We start from the raw sequence: 16,854 nt of genomic DNA, 5'->3' as shown, positions 1-16,854 counted from the left end.
AACATTGATTAATTTCACCAAGATGTTTTCTGACTCGGCTCATAGATGGAGATGAAGATTGTTTTCTTGTTAATTACATTCCTTTTCCTCTCAGTATATCTGGAAAGGGTTGCAAAAGCAAAATTATTCATATAAACACCCGGGGTGAACATTTAGCCTGTTCTGGGAATGTTTATTTTTAGGTTGCAGGGAGGTTCTGAGAACATTTTACTCTGGTTCCTTGAAAATGTTCCCGGGTGGTTTAATTAACGCTCTGAGAATGGAAATTATAGGTACATACATTGCCTTCAGAAAGTATTCACATTTTCAGGAGTAAAAATTTGCTTAACAAGTCACATAATAAGTTGCATGGACTCACTCTGTGTTCAATAATAGTGTTTAACATGATTTTTGAATGACTACTTCATCTCTGTAACCCACACATGCAACTATCTGCAAGGTCCCTCAGTCAAGCAGTGAATTTCAAACACAGATTCAACCACAAAGACCGGGGAGGTTTTCCAATGCCTCGCAAAGAAAGGCACCTATTGATGGGTAAAAAAAAAAGCGGACATTGAATATTCCTTTGAGCATTATTAATTACACTTTGGATGGTGTATCAATACACCCAGTCACAACGAAGATACAGGCGTCCTTCCTAACTCAGTTGCTGGAGGCCAATGAGGCCAATGGTGACTTTAAAACAGTTAATGAGTTTAATGGCTGTGAGTTTCGTCTAAGGCACTGCATCTCAGTGCTAGAGGCGTCACTATAGACATTCTGGTTCGAATCCAGGCTGTATCACAACCGGCCATGACTGGGAGCACAATCGGCCCCGCGTTGTCCAGGTTTTGCCTGTGTAGGCCATCATTGTAAATAAGAATTTGTTCTTAACTGACTTGCCTAGTTAAATAAAAGTAAAAAAATAGGAGAAAACTGAGGATGGATCAACAACATTGTAGTTACTCCACAATACTAACCTAAATGACAACCTGTACAGAATACAAATATTCAAGACATGCATTCTAAAGTAAAACTGTAACAAATGTGGCAAAGAAATTCACTTTATGTCCTGAATACAAAGCATTATGTTTGAGACAAATCCAACACAACACATCCCTGAGTACCACTCTTCATATTTACAAGCATGGTGGTTGCTGCATCATGTAATGGGTATGCTTGTCTTTGGTAAGGACTAGGTAGTTTTTTGGGGGATAAAAATAAATAGAATAGAGCTAAGCAAAGGCAATATCCTAGAGGAAACTTTTAGATTTGTGTATTGTTGTGAATTGTTAGATACTACTGCACTGTTGGTGTAATGGCCGTCGAAGGGAGTAGACCAAGGCGCAGCGTGGTTAGTGCTCATCATGAATTTATTTGATCTGAACACTGAAACAGAAACCGACAGCCAAACAGTTCTGTCAGGTAATAATTACTAATCAGAAATAAACCACCCCACAAAACACAATGAGAGAACCCCTACATAAATATGGTCTCTAATCAGAGGCAATGAGATTTAGCTGTCTCCAATTAGAGACCAACCCCAAACAATTCCAACATAGAAACAGAAAAACTAGATATTTAAACAGAAATAGAATAACATAGATCAACCCAAATCACACAAAACAAACACCCCCTGCCACGCCCTGACCAAACTATCATAACAAAATGACCCCTTACTGGTCAGGACGTGACAGTTGGAGCTAGAAATACAAGCATTTCGGTACACCCGCAATAATATCTGCTAAATATGTGTATGTGACCAATAAAATTTTATTTGATTTGAAAACCTGGATCAGTCTGCTTTCCAACAGACACTGGGAGACAAATCCACCTTTGAGCAGGACAATAACCTAAAACTGCAAATATGATATAATCCAGGTGTGCAAAGCCCTTAGAGACATACCCAGAAAGATTCACAGCTGTAAACGCTGCCAAAGGTGATTCTAACATGTTTTGACACAGGGGTGTGAATACTTAAGTAAATTAGATATTTCTGTGATTTATTTTCAATACACTTGCAAAAATGTAAAAAAAAAATATTTTCACTTTGTCATTATGGGGTATTGTGTGTAGATGGGTAATAAAAAAATGTATGTAATCCATTTTGAATTCAGGCTGTAACACAACAAAATGTGGAATAAGTCAAGGGGTATGAATACTTTCTGAAGGCACTGTATCTACCTCATGCCCCTGCACATGACTCTGTATTGGTTTCCCGTGTACTGTATTTTGCCAAGTTATCGTTACGCATTGTGTATTTATTCCTCGCGCTATTATCTTTTTCTATTATTACTATAAAAATTAAATAAATCTCTGCATTGTTGGGAAGGGCCCATAAGTAAGCATTTAATTTTGTCTACACCTGGTGTTTACGAAGCATGGGACAAATAAAAATGTGATTTGATTTGGAGGTTTTTGAATAACTCCCTTAAAATTTTTAATTAATGTTTTAATAACACTACTTGCAGATAGGACATATGGACGTTAATTTCCTTAGGCATTAATCATGCAAACACATTTATTTTTTATTGTGACCCAGCATTAGTGAGATTTGAACATATCATTTTCTGTTCTCTATCTATGGAATTAGTTCACTGTGCCACCAGGATGGAGCTAGCATGACGTGTTTTTAACTGATACAAAGCTGTTCATTTTAGTCTATTCAAACAGACCCCATTTCAAAGGAAACAAGCATTCATTAAGATCAGGTGTTGCCATTTAGTGGGCGTGGCCAACACACCTGAACACACTTAACAAGATAGAGGATAGAGAGAGTTTTGTTGACGCTGAGAATGGAATTTATATGTTTTTAAACACAATTCTTAGAACTTTCTCTGAACATTAATAAAGTAGAACGTTTTCTTAAAATTCTCAGAACAATTTGAGAACATGACTTTAAATAGAACCATGAGGAATCCTGTAGGAAACGTTATGCTGAAGTACTGAAATTCCCACAGAAGAACATTGTTTCTTAACATTCTCTGAACTATTTGAGAACATTCCCAATGTCAAACCAGTTTGAGAACGTTCCTGAAACATTACCAAAAATGTTAATTAAAGGTAACCATGTTTGAAATTTTAGGAAATATTCTGTTAAAGTAATGAAATACCAAGAAAATAATGTTTTTTTGTCAAGTTCCTTAAATGTGCAGAGAATTTTCCAAAGCCAATCAATTATCCTGCACCATTCCTAGAAAGTTGTGGGAAGGTTGTACGTTCTCACCAAGCTCTAAGAAACATTTGGTTGTCAGAACGTTATGTGCTAGCTGGGACTGGACTGTTTAATGCTTTGTCAGTCTTATAGAATGGTGAGGCCGAGGCAAATAATTATACATGTCTGTGGGTAAGGCAAAGAAACACTTCAAGATATAAAGCCTATTGGGGACAAACTGAAACCCAAATGGCCCGAACATTTCTAGATTGTATGTAAATCTAGTACATTATAGATTAGAGCGGCAAAGCAACACTTTGAGGTGGAAAGCCAGCAAGGAACACAGTTACTTAATATCCAATGACTGTTATTTGTCTCGATATGATATAAAAATGTAAAAATCCAGTCTTTAAACTATCCAATGGTGGCACAGCCTCCCCGCTCTTGCAGGGGGGCCTCATGGTCTGACTTTTCAGGGGGCCCTGTGAAACTGCGTTATGCCACTGACGGAAATCAAATACATTAAGTCATTATAGAATAAAGTAGCAAAGCAACACGTTGAGGTGTAAATCCAAAGAGGAACACACTGAACTCTAGATAATACCAAAATCAAATCTGTGATAAGAACCCTGTCTTTAATCTCTAACTCTAGGGGCCTTATGTGATAAGAACTCAGTATTTATCCAGTCATTATAACTATTAGGGACGTATTTACAACACTTTTACAACATCTTTAATTAATCATGACAAAACAGCTGTATTGGGCCTGTTTTCATGGTGCAGAATGATACATGATAGTTGGCACCACGTGACGACTGTACTCAACATGGAAGAGGCTGGCTCATTGGATGAGATAGCTGCCTTGAGTGATACTGCCTGTGGCCCTGGTCAAAAGGTAGTACACTACAAAGGGAATAGGGTGTCATTTGAGAAACCGGCACAAATGTTCTCCCTAATTGCCTGTGACGTTGAGGATGTATGGTTCACATTTGATAAATTACGGTTGAATTGCATTAAAACAACTCTTAATTACGTACATTTTCCCTCTACAAATCCTGGGGATCTAGGGGAGCTTTTGATTTAATTTTCACCCAACTGCACATGTGGAAGGAATTGTGTTCATTCAGAAGACAAAGGAGTCTCTTTTCGAACTTTAAAAAAAAATGTTTTATTATATTTTACCCCCCTTTTTCTCCCCAACTTTGTGAAATCTAATTGCGATCCAATTACGATCTTGTCTCATTGCTGCAACCCCTAACGAGCTTGGGAGAGGTGAAGGTCGAGTCATGCGTCCTATGAAACATGACCCTTTAAACCGCGCTCCTTAACCCGGAAGCCAGCTGCACCAATGTGTCGGAGGAAAGACTGTTCAACTGACGACTGAATTCAGCCTGTAGGAGCCCAGCCCACCACAAGCAGTTGCTAGAGTGCGATGAGCCAAGTAAAGCCCCCCCGGCCAAACCCTCCGCTAACCCGGACGACACTGGGCAAAATAATACGCCGTCCTACGGGACTCTCGGTCACGCACAGTTATGACACAGCCTGGGATGGAACCGGGTCTGTAGTGACACCTCAAGCACTGCAATGCAGTGCCTTAGACTGCTGTGCCACTCAGGAGGCCCCTAACTTTATTTCTAACTTCATTCAGTGGTCACATCAGAGACAACAACACAAGCAAAACATAATTCCCATATTTTAATTTATCATAATGCATTTACTTATGATGACAGCAAATGTAATACACTGAAATGTTTTGCTTATATGATATCATTACTCTAGAGTCTAAAGCAACAGCTAGTGTGCAGAATATTTGCTTTACTTTTATCTATGGACATTACCCATTACAAAGTCTTATTTAATCCGCTCAAGTATTCATCTATCTCATCTAATATATAAAGTTAGCTTTTATCTCTTCAGTATATTTCCTCATCCTATCTCCTCCTTCTGTCTCCTGGTCCACAGCGAAGGAGTGTGGAGGTACTCTGACAGATCAGCAAAGGATCATCCAGTCACCCGGTTACCCAGAGGAGTACCAGGATGAGCAGATCTGCTACTGGCACATCCGCGTGCGCTACGGACAGAGGATACGCCTGCACTTCCTGGAATTTGATGTGGAGGAGGACACGGCATGTCTAGCAGACTTTTTAGAGATCTATGACAGTTATGACGACATCTCTGGCTTCGCCGGGAGGTGAGGATCTAGGTTTTGATTGAATGTGCCTTTACATTTAGTTTTAGTTTGTTGAGTTCACGTTATAATGGTTTATCTGGGTTGTTAGTCTTATCTAAGATGATAGAAAGTTGCATTGTACTAAATGTATTGATACTTACATACTCTTTTCCCACAACATACTGTCATAACATAGGCTACTGTCTGACCATGTTGATCTACTATCAAGTAAATACATGTATTATTTCCAGGTACTGTGGAGATTATTTACCAGATGACCTCATAAGCACAGGTATGCACAAACACATTCCTGTTTTATTACCATATTAAATGCTATTATTATAGATCAAAAAGCTACAGTAAATGTCTGGCATTGATAACCCTTTTTTAATCATCAATTGTTTATTGATTTCCAGTTAAGTGTTTTCATTGATAACCCTGTCACCTTTCCCCGTTTCTCTCTCCCACAGGGAATGTGATGACACTAAAGTTCCTGTCCGATGCCTCTGTAGTCGCAGGAGGCTTCCAGATGGAGTACATTGCTGTGAACGCTTCTCTCCTCCACTTCCAGAATGACACCAGCTGTTGCTTCACCTGACCAATGATTATTTATTTTTTCAGTCTGATATGAGTTTCCATAAGCCACATCACTTGAACTATGCAGTATAACAAAAATAATTATTGACAAATTTGAATGACAAAAATAAACAATACAATATACTGCGCTAGGCAGTAGGCACTGCGAGCCCCAGGAGTGACGCGGTGCCTGGTGTTATTGGTTGAGATTTCACAACGCAGTGGACCGCTCACGTCCCCCACCCCTACAGCACTGGTTGTGCCGTGTTCAAAACAACTGGGAACTCAGAAAAAACTCAGAAAAATCTTTTTTTTTTAAAGTTCCCAGTTGTCTTGAAAAGCAGATGTCATTTGTGTCACTAAGCAAAACCCCTGTCACTCAGTCAGAGAGTCTGGATGTTTGGAACGAGCAGGTTGAGACAACAGGGAATGAGGTGGATAGGGCAGAACAACCAGAAAGTCAGTGCAGCAGCAGAAGGGTTAGCCACAGGTTTGTGGAGGGTTGGTGGTAGCTAACTACACTGAACAAAAATATAAACTCCACATCAAATCAAATTGTATTTGTGACATGCGCCAAAAACAACAGGTAACAACCTTACAGTGAAATACTTACTAACAAGCCCTTAACCAACAATGCAACAAATAACAATAGCGAGGCTATATACAGGGGGTACCGGTACAGAGTCAATGTGCGGGGGCACCGGTTAGTCAAGGTAATATATACAGAGGTAGAGTTATTAAAGTGACTATGCATAGATAATAACAGAGAACAGCAGTGGCGTAGAAGGGGTGAAGTGGGGGGGCAATGCAAATAGTCTGGGTAGCCATTTGATTAGATGTTCAGGAGTCTTATGGCCTGGGGGTGGAAGCTGTTTAGAAGCCTCTTGGACCTAGACTTGGCACTCCGGTACCGCTTGCCGTGCAGTAGCAGAGAGAACAGTCTATGACTAGGGTGGCTGGAGTCTTTGACAATTCTTAGGGCCTTCCTCTAACACCGCCTGGTATAGAGGTCCTGGATGGCAGGAAGCTTGGCCCCGGTGATGTACTGGGCCGTATGCACTACCCTCTCTAGTGCCTTGCGGTCGGAGGCAGTGCAGTTGCCATACCAGGCAGTGATGCAACCTGTCAGGATGCTCTCAATGGTGCAGCTGTAGAACCTTTTGAGGATCTGAGGACCAATGCCAAATCTTTTCAGTCTCCTGAGGGGGAATTGGTTTTGTCGTGCCCTCTTCATGACTGTCTTGGTGTGCTTGGACCATGTTAGTTTGTTGGTGATGTGGGCACCAAGGAACTTGAAGCTCTCAAACTGCCTCACTACAGCCCCGTCGATGAGAATGGGGCACGTGCTCAGTCCTGCTTTTCCTGAAGTCCACAATCATCTCCTTTGTCTTGATCACATTGAGGGAGAGGTTGTTGTCCTTGCACCACACGGTCAGATCTCTGACCGCCTCCCTATATGCTGTCTTGTCGGTGATCAGGTCTACCACTGTTTTGTCATTGGAAAACTTAAAGGTGGAGTTTGAGTCGTGCCTGGCTGTGCAGTCATGCGTGAACAGGGAGTACAGCAGGGGACTAAGCACACACCCCTGAGGGGCCCCCGTGTTGAGGATCAGCGTGGTGGATGTGTTGTGACCTATCCTTACCACCTGGGGGCGGCCCGTCAGGAATCCAGGATCCAGTTGCAGAGGGAGGTGTTTAGTTCCAGGGTCCTTAGCTTAGTGATGAGCTTTGAGGACACTACGGTGTTGAACGCTGAGCTGTAATCAATGAATAGCATTCTCACATAAGTGTTATTTTTGTCCATGTGTGAAAGGACCATGTGCAGTGCAATAGAGATTGCATCATCTGTGGATCTGTTGGGGCAGTATGCAAATTGAGTGGATCTAGGGTTTCTGGGATAATGGTGTTGATGTGAGCCATGACCAGCCTTTCAAAGCACTTCATGGCTACAGACGTGAGTGCTACGTATTGATAGTCATTTACGCAGGTTACCTTAGTGTTCTTGGGCACAGTGAGACTATGGTGGTCTGCTTGAAACATGTTGGTATTACAGACTCCGACAGGGATAGGTTGAAAATGTCAGTGAAGACACTTGCCAGCTGGTCAGCGCATGCTCGTAGTACACATCCTGGTAATCCATCTGGCCCTGCGTCCTTGTGAATATTGACCTGTTTAAGGTCTTACTCACATCAGCTGCGGAGAGCGTGATCACACAGTCGTCCTGAACTGCTCTCATGCATGTTTCAATGTTACTTGCCTCGAAACGAGCATAGAAGTAATTTAGCTCGTCTGGTAGGCTCGTGTCACTGGGCAGCTCGTGTCACCGACTCCGACGAGCGTCGGAGCCGGTGTAGTACGATTCAATCTTTAGTCCTGTATTGATGCTTTGCCTGTTTGATGGTTCATCGGAGGGCATAGCGGCAACAATTTCAAAGACTTTACTGAGTTACAGTTCATATAAGGAAATCAGTCAATTGAAATAAATTCATTCGGCCCTAATCTATGTATTTGACATGACTGGGAATACAAATATTGTCACGGTTGTCGTAGGGTTGAGACCAAGACGCAGCGGGAAAATGTACACTCATCTTCTTTTATTAAAGTGAAGTAGGAAAAACACCAAAAACGTATACAAAACGAACTTGACAGTCTTGTCAGGCACACATACCTAAACAAGAACAATCTCCCACAAAATACTAACACAAACACATACCTATTTATAGGACCCTCAATCAGAGGCAACTAGAAAACACCTGCCTCCAATTGAGAGTCCAACCCCCAATTAACTAAACGTACAGATACAAAATAACTAGACTAAACATAGAAATACATTAACATAGAACAGTGCCCAAAACCCAGAATAATACATCAAACACCCAACTACTAACACAACCAGCCCGAACCACATAAAACAAATACCCCCCTGCCACGTCCTGACCAAACTACAATAACAAATAACCCCTTTTACTGGTCAGGACGTGACAGATATGCATCTGTTGATCACAGATACCTTTTTTTTTTAAGTAGGGGCATGAATCAGAAAACCAATCAGTATCTGGTGTGACCACCAATTTCATGCTCCCTCAAAACTTGAGACATCTTTGGCATTGTGTTGTGAGACAAAACTGCACATTTTAGAGTGGAATTTTATTGTCCCCACCAATTTCATGCTCCCTCAAAACTTGAGACATCTTTGGCATTGTGTTGTGAGACAAAACTGCACATTTTAGAGTGGAATTTTATTGTCCCCAGCACAAGGTGCACCTGTGTAATGATCATGCTGTTTAATCAGCTTCTTGATATGCCATACCTGTCAGGTGGATGGATTACCTTGGCAATGGAGAAATGCTCACTTACAGGAATGTAAACAAATTTGTGCTCAAAATTTGAGATAAATATGCTTTTTGTGCATATACAACATTTCTGGGATCTTTTATTTCAGCTCATGAAACATCGGACCAACACTTTACATGTTGCATTTATGTTTTTGTTCGATATAGCTAGTGTCCCGACCTCAGCATAAGGGTTGGCAAATGCTAATAAGCTAGCGTTAGTGCTCAGCATCCTTAAGCTATTGGCTATCGTTATTTAACAGTATATTTGGTGAATGGGAAAGCTAAGGATGTTGATATAAGTCATATTATTAGGAAAAGTGTTTATTTCCAGCGAGTGTATTTGATGGGTTTCTGTAGGTAGCGTTTAATGAAAAATAGAGGTCTTATAACCTATTCAATTGTACAGGTAAAAATGGTTGGCTCATGTCTGTTATTTCCATATAGTCTATATAACAATTTATAACAATTAAAAAACTGTCCATTATTAAATTGGTGAAATTATTTCATTGAGCTTTTATTTTGTCACGGTTGTCGTTGGGAAAGGAGGACCAAAATGCAGCAGAAATAAGTGTACTCATCCTCTTTATTAAATAAAGAAGGAAAACTGAAAACAACACACGTACACTGAAACACAATGACAAAATAACAGTCTGGCAAGGCACACGGCTAAACACAGAACAATCTCCCACAACATACAAACACACCCTAATATATGGGACTCTCAATTAAAGGCAAATAGACCACACCTGCCTTCAATTGAGAGTCTCCACCCCAATTATCTAAACATAGAACCAGACTCACTAGACTAAACATAGAATTACATGAATATCAAACAGTGCCCAAAAACCCCGGAATACATAAATCAAATGCCCTTCTAGAAAAACACCACCCCGAACCACATAAAACAAATACCCTCTGCCACGTCCTGACCAAACTACAATAACAATTAACCCTTATACTGGCCAGGACGTGACATATTTGTATTACTCTTTTTATTCACTTAGCTTCTTACTTTTTTACATTGTTGCATTGTCAACCTGCAAGGAAGCATTTCATTGCACTGTGCACTCCATTGATATATTGTGTATATATATATTTTTTTTTTACATTTTACCTTTATTTAACTAGGCAAGTCAGTTAAGAACAAATTCTTATTTTCAATGACGGCCTAGGAACAGTGGGGTAACTGCCTTGACAAATAAACAAACTTGAGCTTAGAAGGGAAGGGAGAGGCAGCTAGAAAGAGAGGGGAAATAATGGCCAGCTTTGTGGTTATATTGTAGGTGAGCAAAACATTGAAAATGCATAGGCCCTTAAGTTCTGTGTCCTCAAATGTTATGTAGTCTAAAAATCTCACAATAGCTGGTAGAACTGACGAAATGAAATTAATCATAGAGGTCTTATAACCTATTCCATTCTACAGGTAATTTTTGGGGGCTCCTAGAGGCTATGGAGCTTCTTATCTGTTGTGTTTGGAGTTGTGTTGCACTGTTATGCAGACACTTGCATTTTTCTTGACAGTTGAGTTGCCCTGGTCATGTTGGTATACAGTAACTTTAAAGAGCAACTAAAAAAACTAAAACCAACTTCTCATTTAGAAGACAGCTTATGTGGCATCGATATGAGTCAGACACATTTATTCTAGTGTCAAAATTGACTACAAACTCAGTTTTGTGTGACTGCATAATAATGTACAGTAAATGAAGGTTGGGTTTGTTTCAATCCTGCCCATATGCCCACAGGTGGCAGCACACAAGTAATCATACATTTGGAGTGCAGCTGCATGTGACCCGATCGTAATGCCTGTGGTAAATTTGGGTGAACATTGGATATTCCTATGGGGCTAGTTTTAGGGACCATCGGTAAATTACACAATGCACATGGGACAATATATAAAAATTCCAATAGCTCATAAATGTCAATTACTTAAAACCTCAAACCAACTATAAATTGTAGAAATTCATATACAAATGTTAAAAGCATATCATGAGAAAACTAAAAGGTGTGCAACATAAAAATATTATCTCATTTACATTGTGTAATTTATTAACGTTCCCTAACTAGCCCCAGAGATAGGCAATCCAAAGTCGAAAGTCAAGTCGCACACCAGCCGGCTGAAGATAATTGGCTAAATAATTTGTCTAACTCTTCCCACCTGCGTATACACACACGAGACACCCACATCAAACCACACCCCGAAACCAACTCACATTTTAATTCAGTCATGGTCACTAGCATTTTTTAATTAACTAAATCTAAAACGATACCCAATCAGGAAGTGCAGTCGCCCTTTAAAAGTAACTAAAGACGTTGCACCTCTTCCTTGCTACCTTTCATATGAACCAAGGAGGAGGGCAGATGAGAACAGCAGGCCAGCAGAGCAATTAGAACAGCAGCAGTCAGGGGCAAATGGTAGGAAGAGGATGATTTAGGTGAACCCAGACACAGACCCAAAACAATTTAAATTACCCCAGTATCCCCTTGACCGTTTTGGATTGCAAAACTAGAGACACACCAGAAAAGCCACAGAGACAGCAACCAAAGAGTTCATGATGGAGAGGCACACCAGACAAGCCACAGAGACAGCAACTGAAGAGTAGATGATGGAGAGACACACCAGACAAGCCACAGAGACAGAAACTGAAGAGTAGATGATGGAGAGGCACACCAGACAAGCCACAGAGACAGAAACCGAAGAGTAGATGATGGAGAGGCACACCAGACAAGCCACAGAGACAGCAACCGAAGAGTAGATGATGGAGAGGCACACCAGACAAGCCACAGAGACAGCAACCGAAGAGTAGATGATGGAGAGGCACACCAGACAAGCCACAGAGACAGAAACTGAAGAGTAGATGATGGAGAGGCACACCAGACAAGCCACAGAGACAGCAACTGAAGAGTAGATGATGGAGAGGCACACCAGACAAGCCACAGAGACAGAAACTGAAGAGTAGATGATGGAGAGGCACACCAGACAAGCCACAGAGACAGCAACTGAAGAGTAGATGATGGAGAGGCACACCAGACAAGCCACAGAGACAGCAACCGAAGAGTAGATGATGGAGAGGCACACCAAACAAGCCACAGAGACAGCAACTGAAGAGTAGATGATGGAGAGGCACACCAGACAAGCCACAGAGACAGCAACGGAAGAGTAGATGATGGAGAGGCACACCAGACAAGCCACAGAGACAGCAACTGAAGAGTAGATGATGGAGAGGCACACCAGACAAGCCACAGAGACAGCAACTGAAGAGTAGATGATGGAGAGGCACACCAGACAAGCCACAGAGACAGAAACTGAAGAGTAGATGATGGAGAGGCACACCAGACAAGCCACAGAGACAGAAACTGAAGAGTAGATGATGGAGAGGCACACCAGACAAGCCACAGAGACAGAAACTGAAGAGTAGATGATGGAGAGACACACCAGACAAGCCACAAAGACAGCAACAGCAAAATAGGGGATGGAGAGAGACCAGAAGAACAGAACAGGCCATAACAGAAGAGGACAAAGGAGACAGTAACAAATAAGAACCTGAGACATCAACAGACACGACACAGACAGCAACAGACACGACACAGACAGCAACAGACACGACACAGACAGCAACAGACAAGACACAGAGTAAGTGATAGAAGAGGGCAGATGGAGAGAGAAGAGGTGGATTGAGCACACCGTAGACTAGACTGTATCACATCAAGTTGCTGTATAGATTCTAATTAGTTGTATTTATTTGTACAAATTATAAGAGGTGAAAAACAGACTGTTAAAAAGTAAAACATGGTTTACAAAGAATTTGCAGGTGAGTTGAAAAAGCCTGTGACTATTACTATTAAAACAATTGTCTACTTTTACACTTTTTACAATTAGGACAGGACAAGAGAGGAGGGTAGACAAGCGACAGCAACATAGAATACTAAGAGATGGGACCTCCCGAGTGGCGCAGTGGTCTAAGGCACTGCATTGCAGTGCTAGCTGTGCCACTAGAGATTCTAGGTTAGAGTCCAGGCTCTGTTGCAGCCGGCTGCAACCAGGAGACCCATGGGGCAGTGCACAATTGGCCCAGCGTCGTCTGGGTTACGGGAGGGTTTGGCTGGCAGGGATGTCCTTATCCCATCACGCACTAGCGACTCCTGTGGTGGGCTAGGCGCAGTGCACACTGACACCGTCTCCAAGTGTACAGTGTTTCCTCTGACACATTGGTGCAGCTGGCTTCCGGGTTAAGTGGGCATTGTGTCAAGAAGCAGTGCAGCTTGGTTGGGTTGTATTTCGGAAGTCGCATGGCTCTTGACCTTTACCTCTTCCGAGTCCGTACGGGAGTTGCAGTGATGAGACAAGACTGTAACTACCAATTGGATACCACGAAATTGGGGAGAAAAATGGCAATTTTTATTTTTATTTTTTATTAATACTAAGAGACAGCAAGAGAAGAGGGCAGACAAGGCAGCTAGAAAGATAGGGGAAATAATGTCCAGCTTTGTGGTTATATTGTAGGTTATACAAGGGAGACAGGAACAGACATAGAGAAAGTGATGGAGAGAGGCAGAGGTGGGGTAAGCTGCTCTATGGATTCTAATTACTGCACTGTTTGTGTGTGTGTGTGTGTGTGTGTGTGTGTGTGTGTGTGTGTGTGTGTGTGTGTGTGTGTGTGTGTGTGTGTGTGTGTGTGTGTGTGTTTGTGCGAGAGGTGGAGGGTGTTTGGGTATTGTGGGATTCTTGAATCAGTTTGGCTCATTGGACAGGTCAGAGTCTATGTTTAAAGAGTAGAGAGTGTTCCAGAGTAGAGAGACCCACAGTAGAAACTGTAATTGAGTATTGGCAGTGTCTGCTGTGGAAGGTGGGAAGGTGCAAGTTACCTGAAAAATATCTAATCTCTCAACGTTCATCTCAAAGTGCACCAAATTCATGCATTTAGCTGTTGAAATTCCTTATTTCTTTTTCTGGGGGAAAATGCCCCCAGACCCCCCTAATGACTTTGGGCTAAGCCCCAATGTCTGCAAATCCTAGAACCCCAGATTTGTATTTATTAATTTTTATGTGAGTGTTGTTGAGTACTTCACTACTGTACTTCACTCTGTCACATGTCCCTTCCTACCCTTATCATTGTTCGGATGATCATCAAGGTGTGAATGGAGTCAAGGTGTGAATGGAGGTGACAGATTCTAATGCAAATATTTTCCCACCAGAGATGTGTTTCCATCAAATTGACTTGTTGCTGATACAAGGCTGTGCGTGATGATGTAGTGCACATGTGATTAAATTCCCATGTATCAAATAAAAAATGCAAGTTAAATGAGTTTTCATCGCATTTTCAAATCTACTGATGGTTTGTTTTCTGACAAAAATGTTTGCGTTATACATTTTGGCTAGAGCGCACGTAGGCCTATGTATAGCCTAAATTAGATTATTATGGACAAGAGAGGAAGATTTCATTTTATTTGTCAAAAGGCAGCCAAACATCAATTATCATGTCACCAGAATAAGACCCTCGATATGTATTGGAAAGGAGCATCAAGCTCATCACCTTGCACTTTCACCACCCTGTGAAGTTCATCATAATTGATTTCATCTGTAGCCTAATAAACTTCATGCTTTCCTGGACGAGTTGTAGTGGGAGGACCACACACCATATCTTTGCGTGACTCCAAGTTTACTTTGATATGATGGTTATTACACTGAACAAAAATATAAATGCAACATGTAAAGTGTTGGTCCTATGTTTCATGAGCTGAAATAAAATATCTCAGAAATGTTTCATATGCACAAAAAGCTTATTTCTCTCAAATGCACAAACTTGTTTACATCCCTGTTAGTGATCATTTCTCCTTTGCCAAGATAATTCATCCACCTGACAGGTGTGGCATATCAAGAAGCTGATTAAACAGCATGATAATTTCACCGGTACAAATTGTGTTGGGGACAATTAATGACCACTCTAAAATGTGCAGTTTTGTCACACAACACAATGCCACAGATGTCTTACGTTTTGAGGGAGCGTGCAATTGGCATGCTGACTGCAGAAATGTCCACCAGAACGTTTGACAGAGAATTGAATGTTAATTTCTCTACCATAAGCTGCCTCGAAAGTTGTGTAACCAAGCCAGCCCAGGACCTCCACATCCGGCTTCTTCATCTGCGGGATCGTCTGCAACCAGCCACCCGGGCAGCTGATGAAACTGTGGGTTTGCACAACAAAATACTTTCTGCACAAACTGTCAGAAACCGTCTCAGGAAGCTCATCTGCGTGCTCGTCGTACTCACCAGGGTCTTGATCTGACTGCAGTTCAGCATCATAACCGACTTCAGTGAGCAAATGCTCACCTTTGATGGTCACTGGCACTCTGGAGAAGTGTGCTCTTCATGGATGAATCCTGGTTTCAACTGTACCGGGTAGATGGCAGACCTTCTTGTGGGGGAGCAGTTTGCTGATGTCAAGGTTGTGAACAGAGTGCCCCATGGTGGCGGTGGTGTCATTGTATGGGGAGGCATAAGCTAATGACATTGAACACAATTGCATTTTATGAATGGCAATTTGAATGCACAGAGATATGGTGACAAGATCCCAAGGCCCATTGATGTGCCGTTCATCTGCCGCCATCACCTCATGTTTCAGCATGATAAATCATGCTGAAACATGCATGATAAATCATTACATTTACATTTTAGTCATATAGCAGACGCTCTTATCCAGAGCGACTTACAGTAGTGAATGCATACATTTCATACGTTTTCTTTCTTTCTGTGCTGGCCCCCCGTGGGAATCAAACCCACAACCCTGGTGTTGCAAACACCATGCTCTACCAACTGAGCTACAGGGAAGGCCTCACTAAGGTGAGGAAGTGCATCTGGCTGCTAGGATCTTTACACAATTCCTGGAAGCTGAAAATGTCCCAGTTATTCAATGGTCTGCTGACTCACCAGACATGTCACCCATTGAGCATGTGTGGAATGCTCTGGAGCAACATGTACGACAGCGTGTTACAGTTTCCGCCAATATCCAGCAACTTCGCACAGCCATTGAAGAGGAGTGGGACAACATTTCACGGGCCACAATTAACAGCCTGATCAACTCTATGCGAAGGAGATGTGTCAGGCTGCATGAGGAAGATGGTGGTCACATCAGATACTGACTGGTTTTCTGATCCAAGCCCCTAGTTTTCTTTTTTAAAAGGTATCTGTGACCAACAGATGTATATCTGTTTTCCCAGTCATGTGAAATCCATAGATTAGGGCCTAATTAATTTATTTCAATTGACTGATTACCTTATATGAACTGTAGCTCAGTAAAATATTTTAAATTGTTGCATGTTGAGCTTATATTTTTGTTCAGTGCATATCAATATTTGCACATAAAGGCGTTTTCACAATACATTTTACTGGCACAAAAATATCCCATCATGTCAAAGGAACAGATTATCTGTCAGCATTTATACAATTTTACCGAAATGTCCTGTTTTATATGGTATAACTTTGCTGCATAAAAACTGTGGATGGAATTGTGGTTACTGTCAATGAAAAGATGTGGAAAGGCAACACACAATTCCAGTCACCTTATTAGGCTTATATAGCGCAGATGAATATGGAGTTAGTTTTCAGTATCTTTGGATATAGGCTATATTATTCTGCAAATGTA

The 16,854-nt window shown here is 41.5% G+C and overlaps 1 protein-coding gene across 1 annotated transcript in view; it reads left to right on the top strand.

Annotated features, from left to right (window-relative positions):
- LOC106582339 (tumor necrosis factor-inducible gene 6 protein) overlaps window positions 1-9,715 on the top strand; it is a 21,213-nt gene extending 11,498 nt beyond the window's left edge. Inside the window, exons 4-6 of the mRNA XM_014165327.3 lie at window positions 5,096-5,324; window positions 5,555-5,595; window positions 5,774-9,715. Of these exons, the coding sequence (XP_014020802.1) occupies window positions 5,096-5,324; window positions 5,555-5,595; window positions 5,774-5,901 (398 nt within the window). The 3' untranslated portion in view covers window positions 5,902-9,715. The remainder of the gene's footprint in view (window positions 1-5,095; window positions 5,325-5,554; window positions 5,596-5,773) is intronic.
- The last annotated feature ends 7,139 nt before the right edge of the window (window positions 9,716-16,854 follow it).

Source organism: Salmo salar, chromosome 21 (genome assembly GCF_965601325.2).
Source record: "Salmo salar chromosome 21, fSalSal1, whole genome shotgun sequence".
In the NCBI taxonomy this organism is placed as follows: Eukaryota; Metazoa; Chordata; class Actinopteri; order Salmoniformes; family Salmonidae; genus Salmo; species Salmo salar.
Note: the sequence above shows the minus strand (reverse complement) of the source record. Positions and strands in the feature narration are given on the sequence as shown.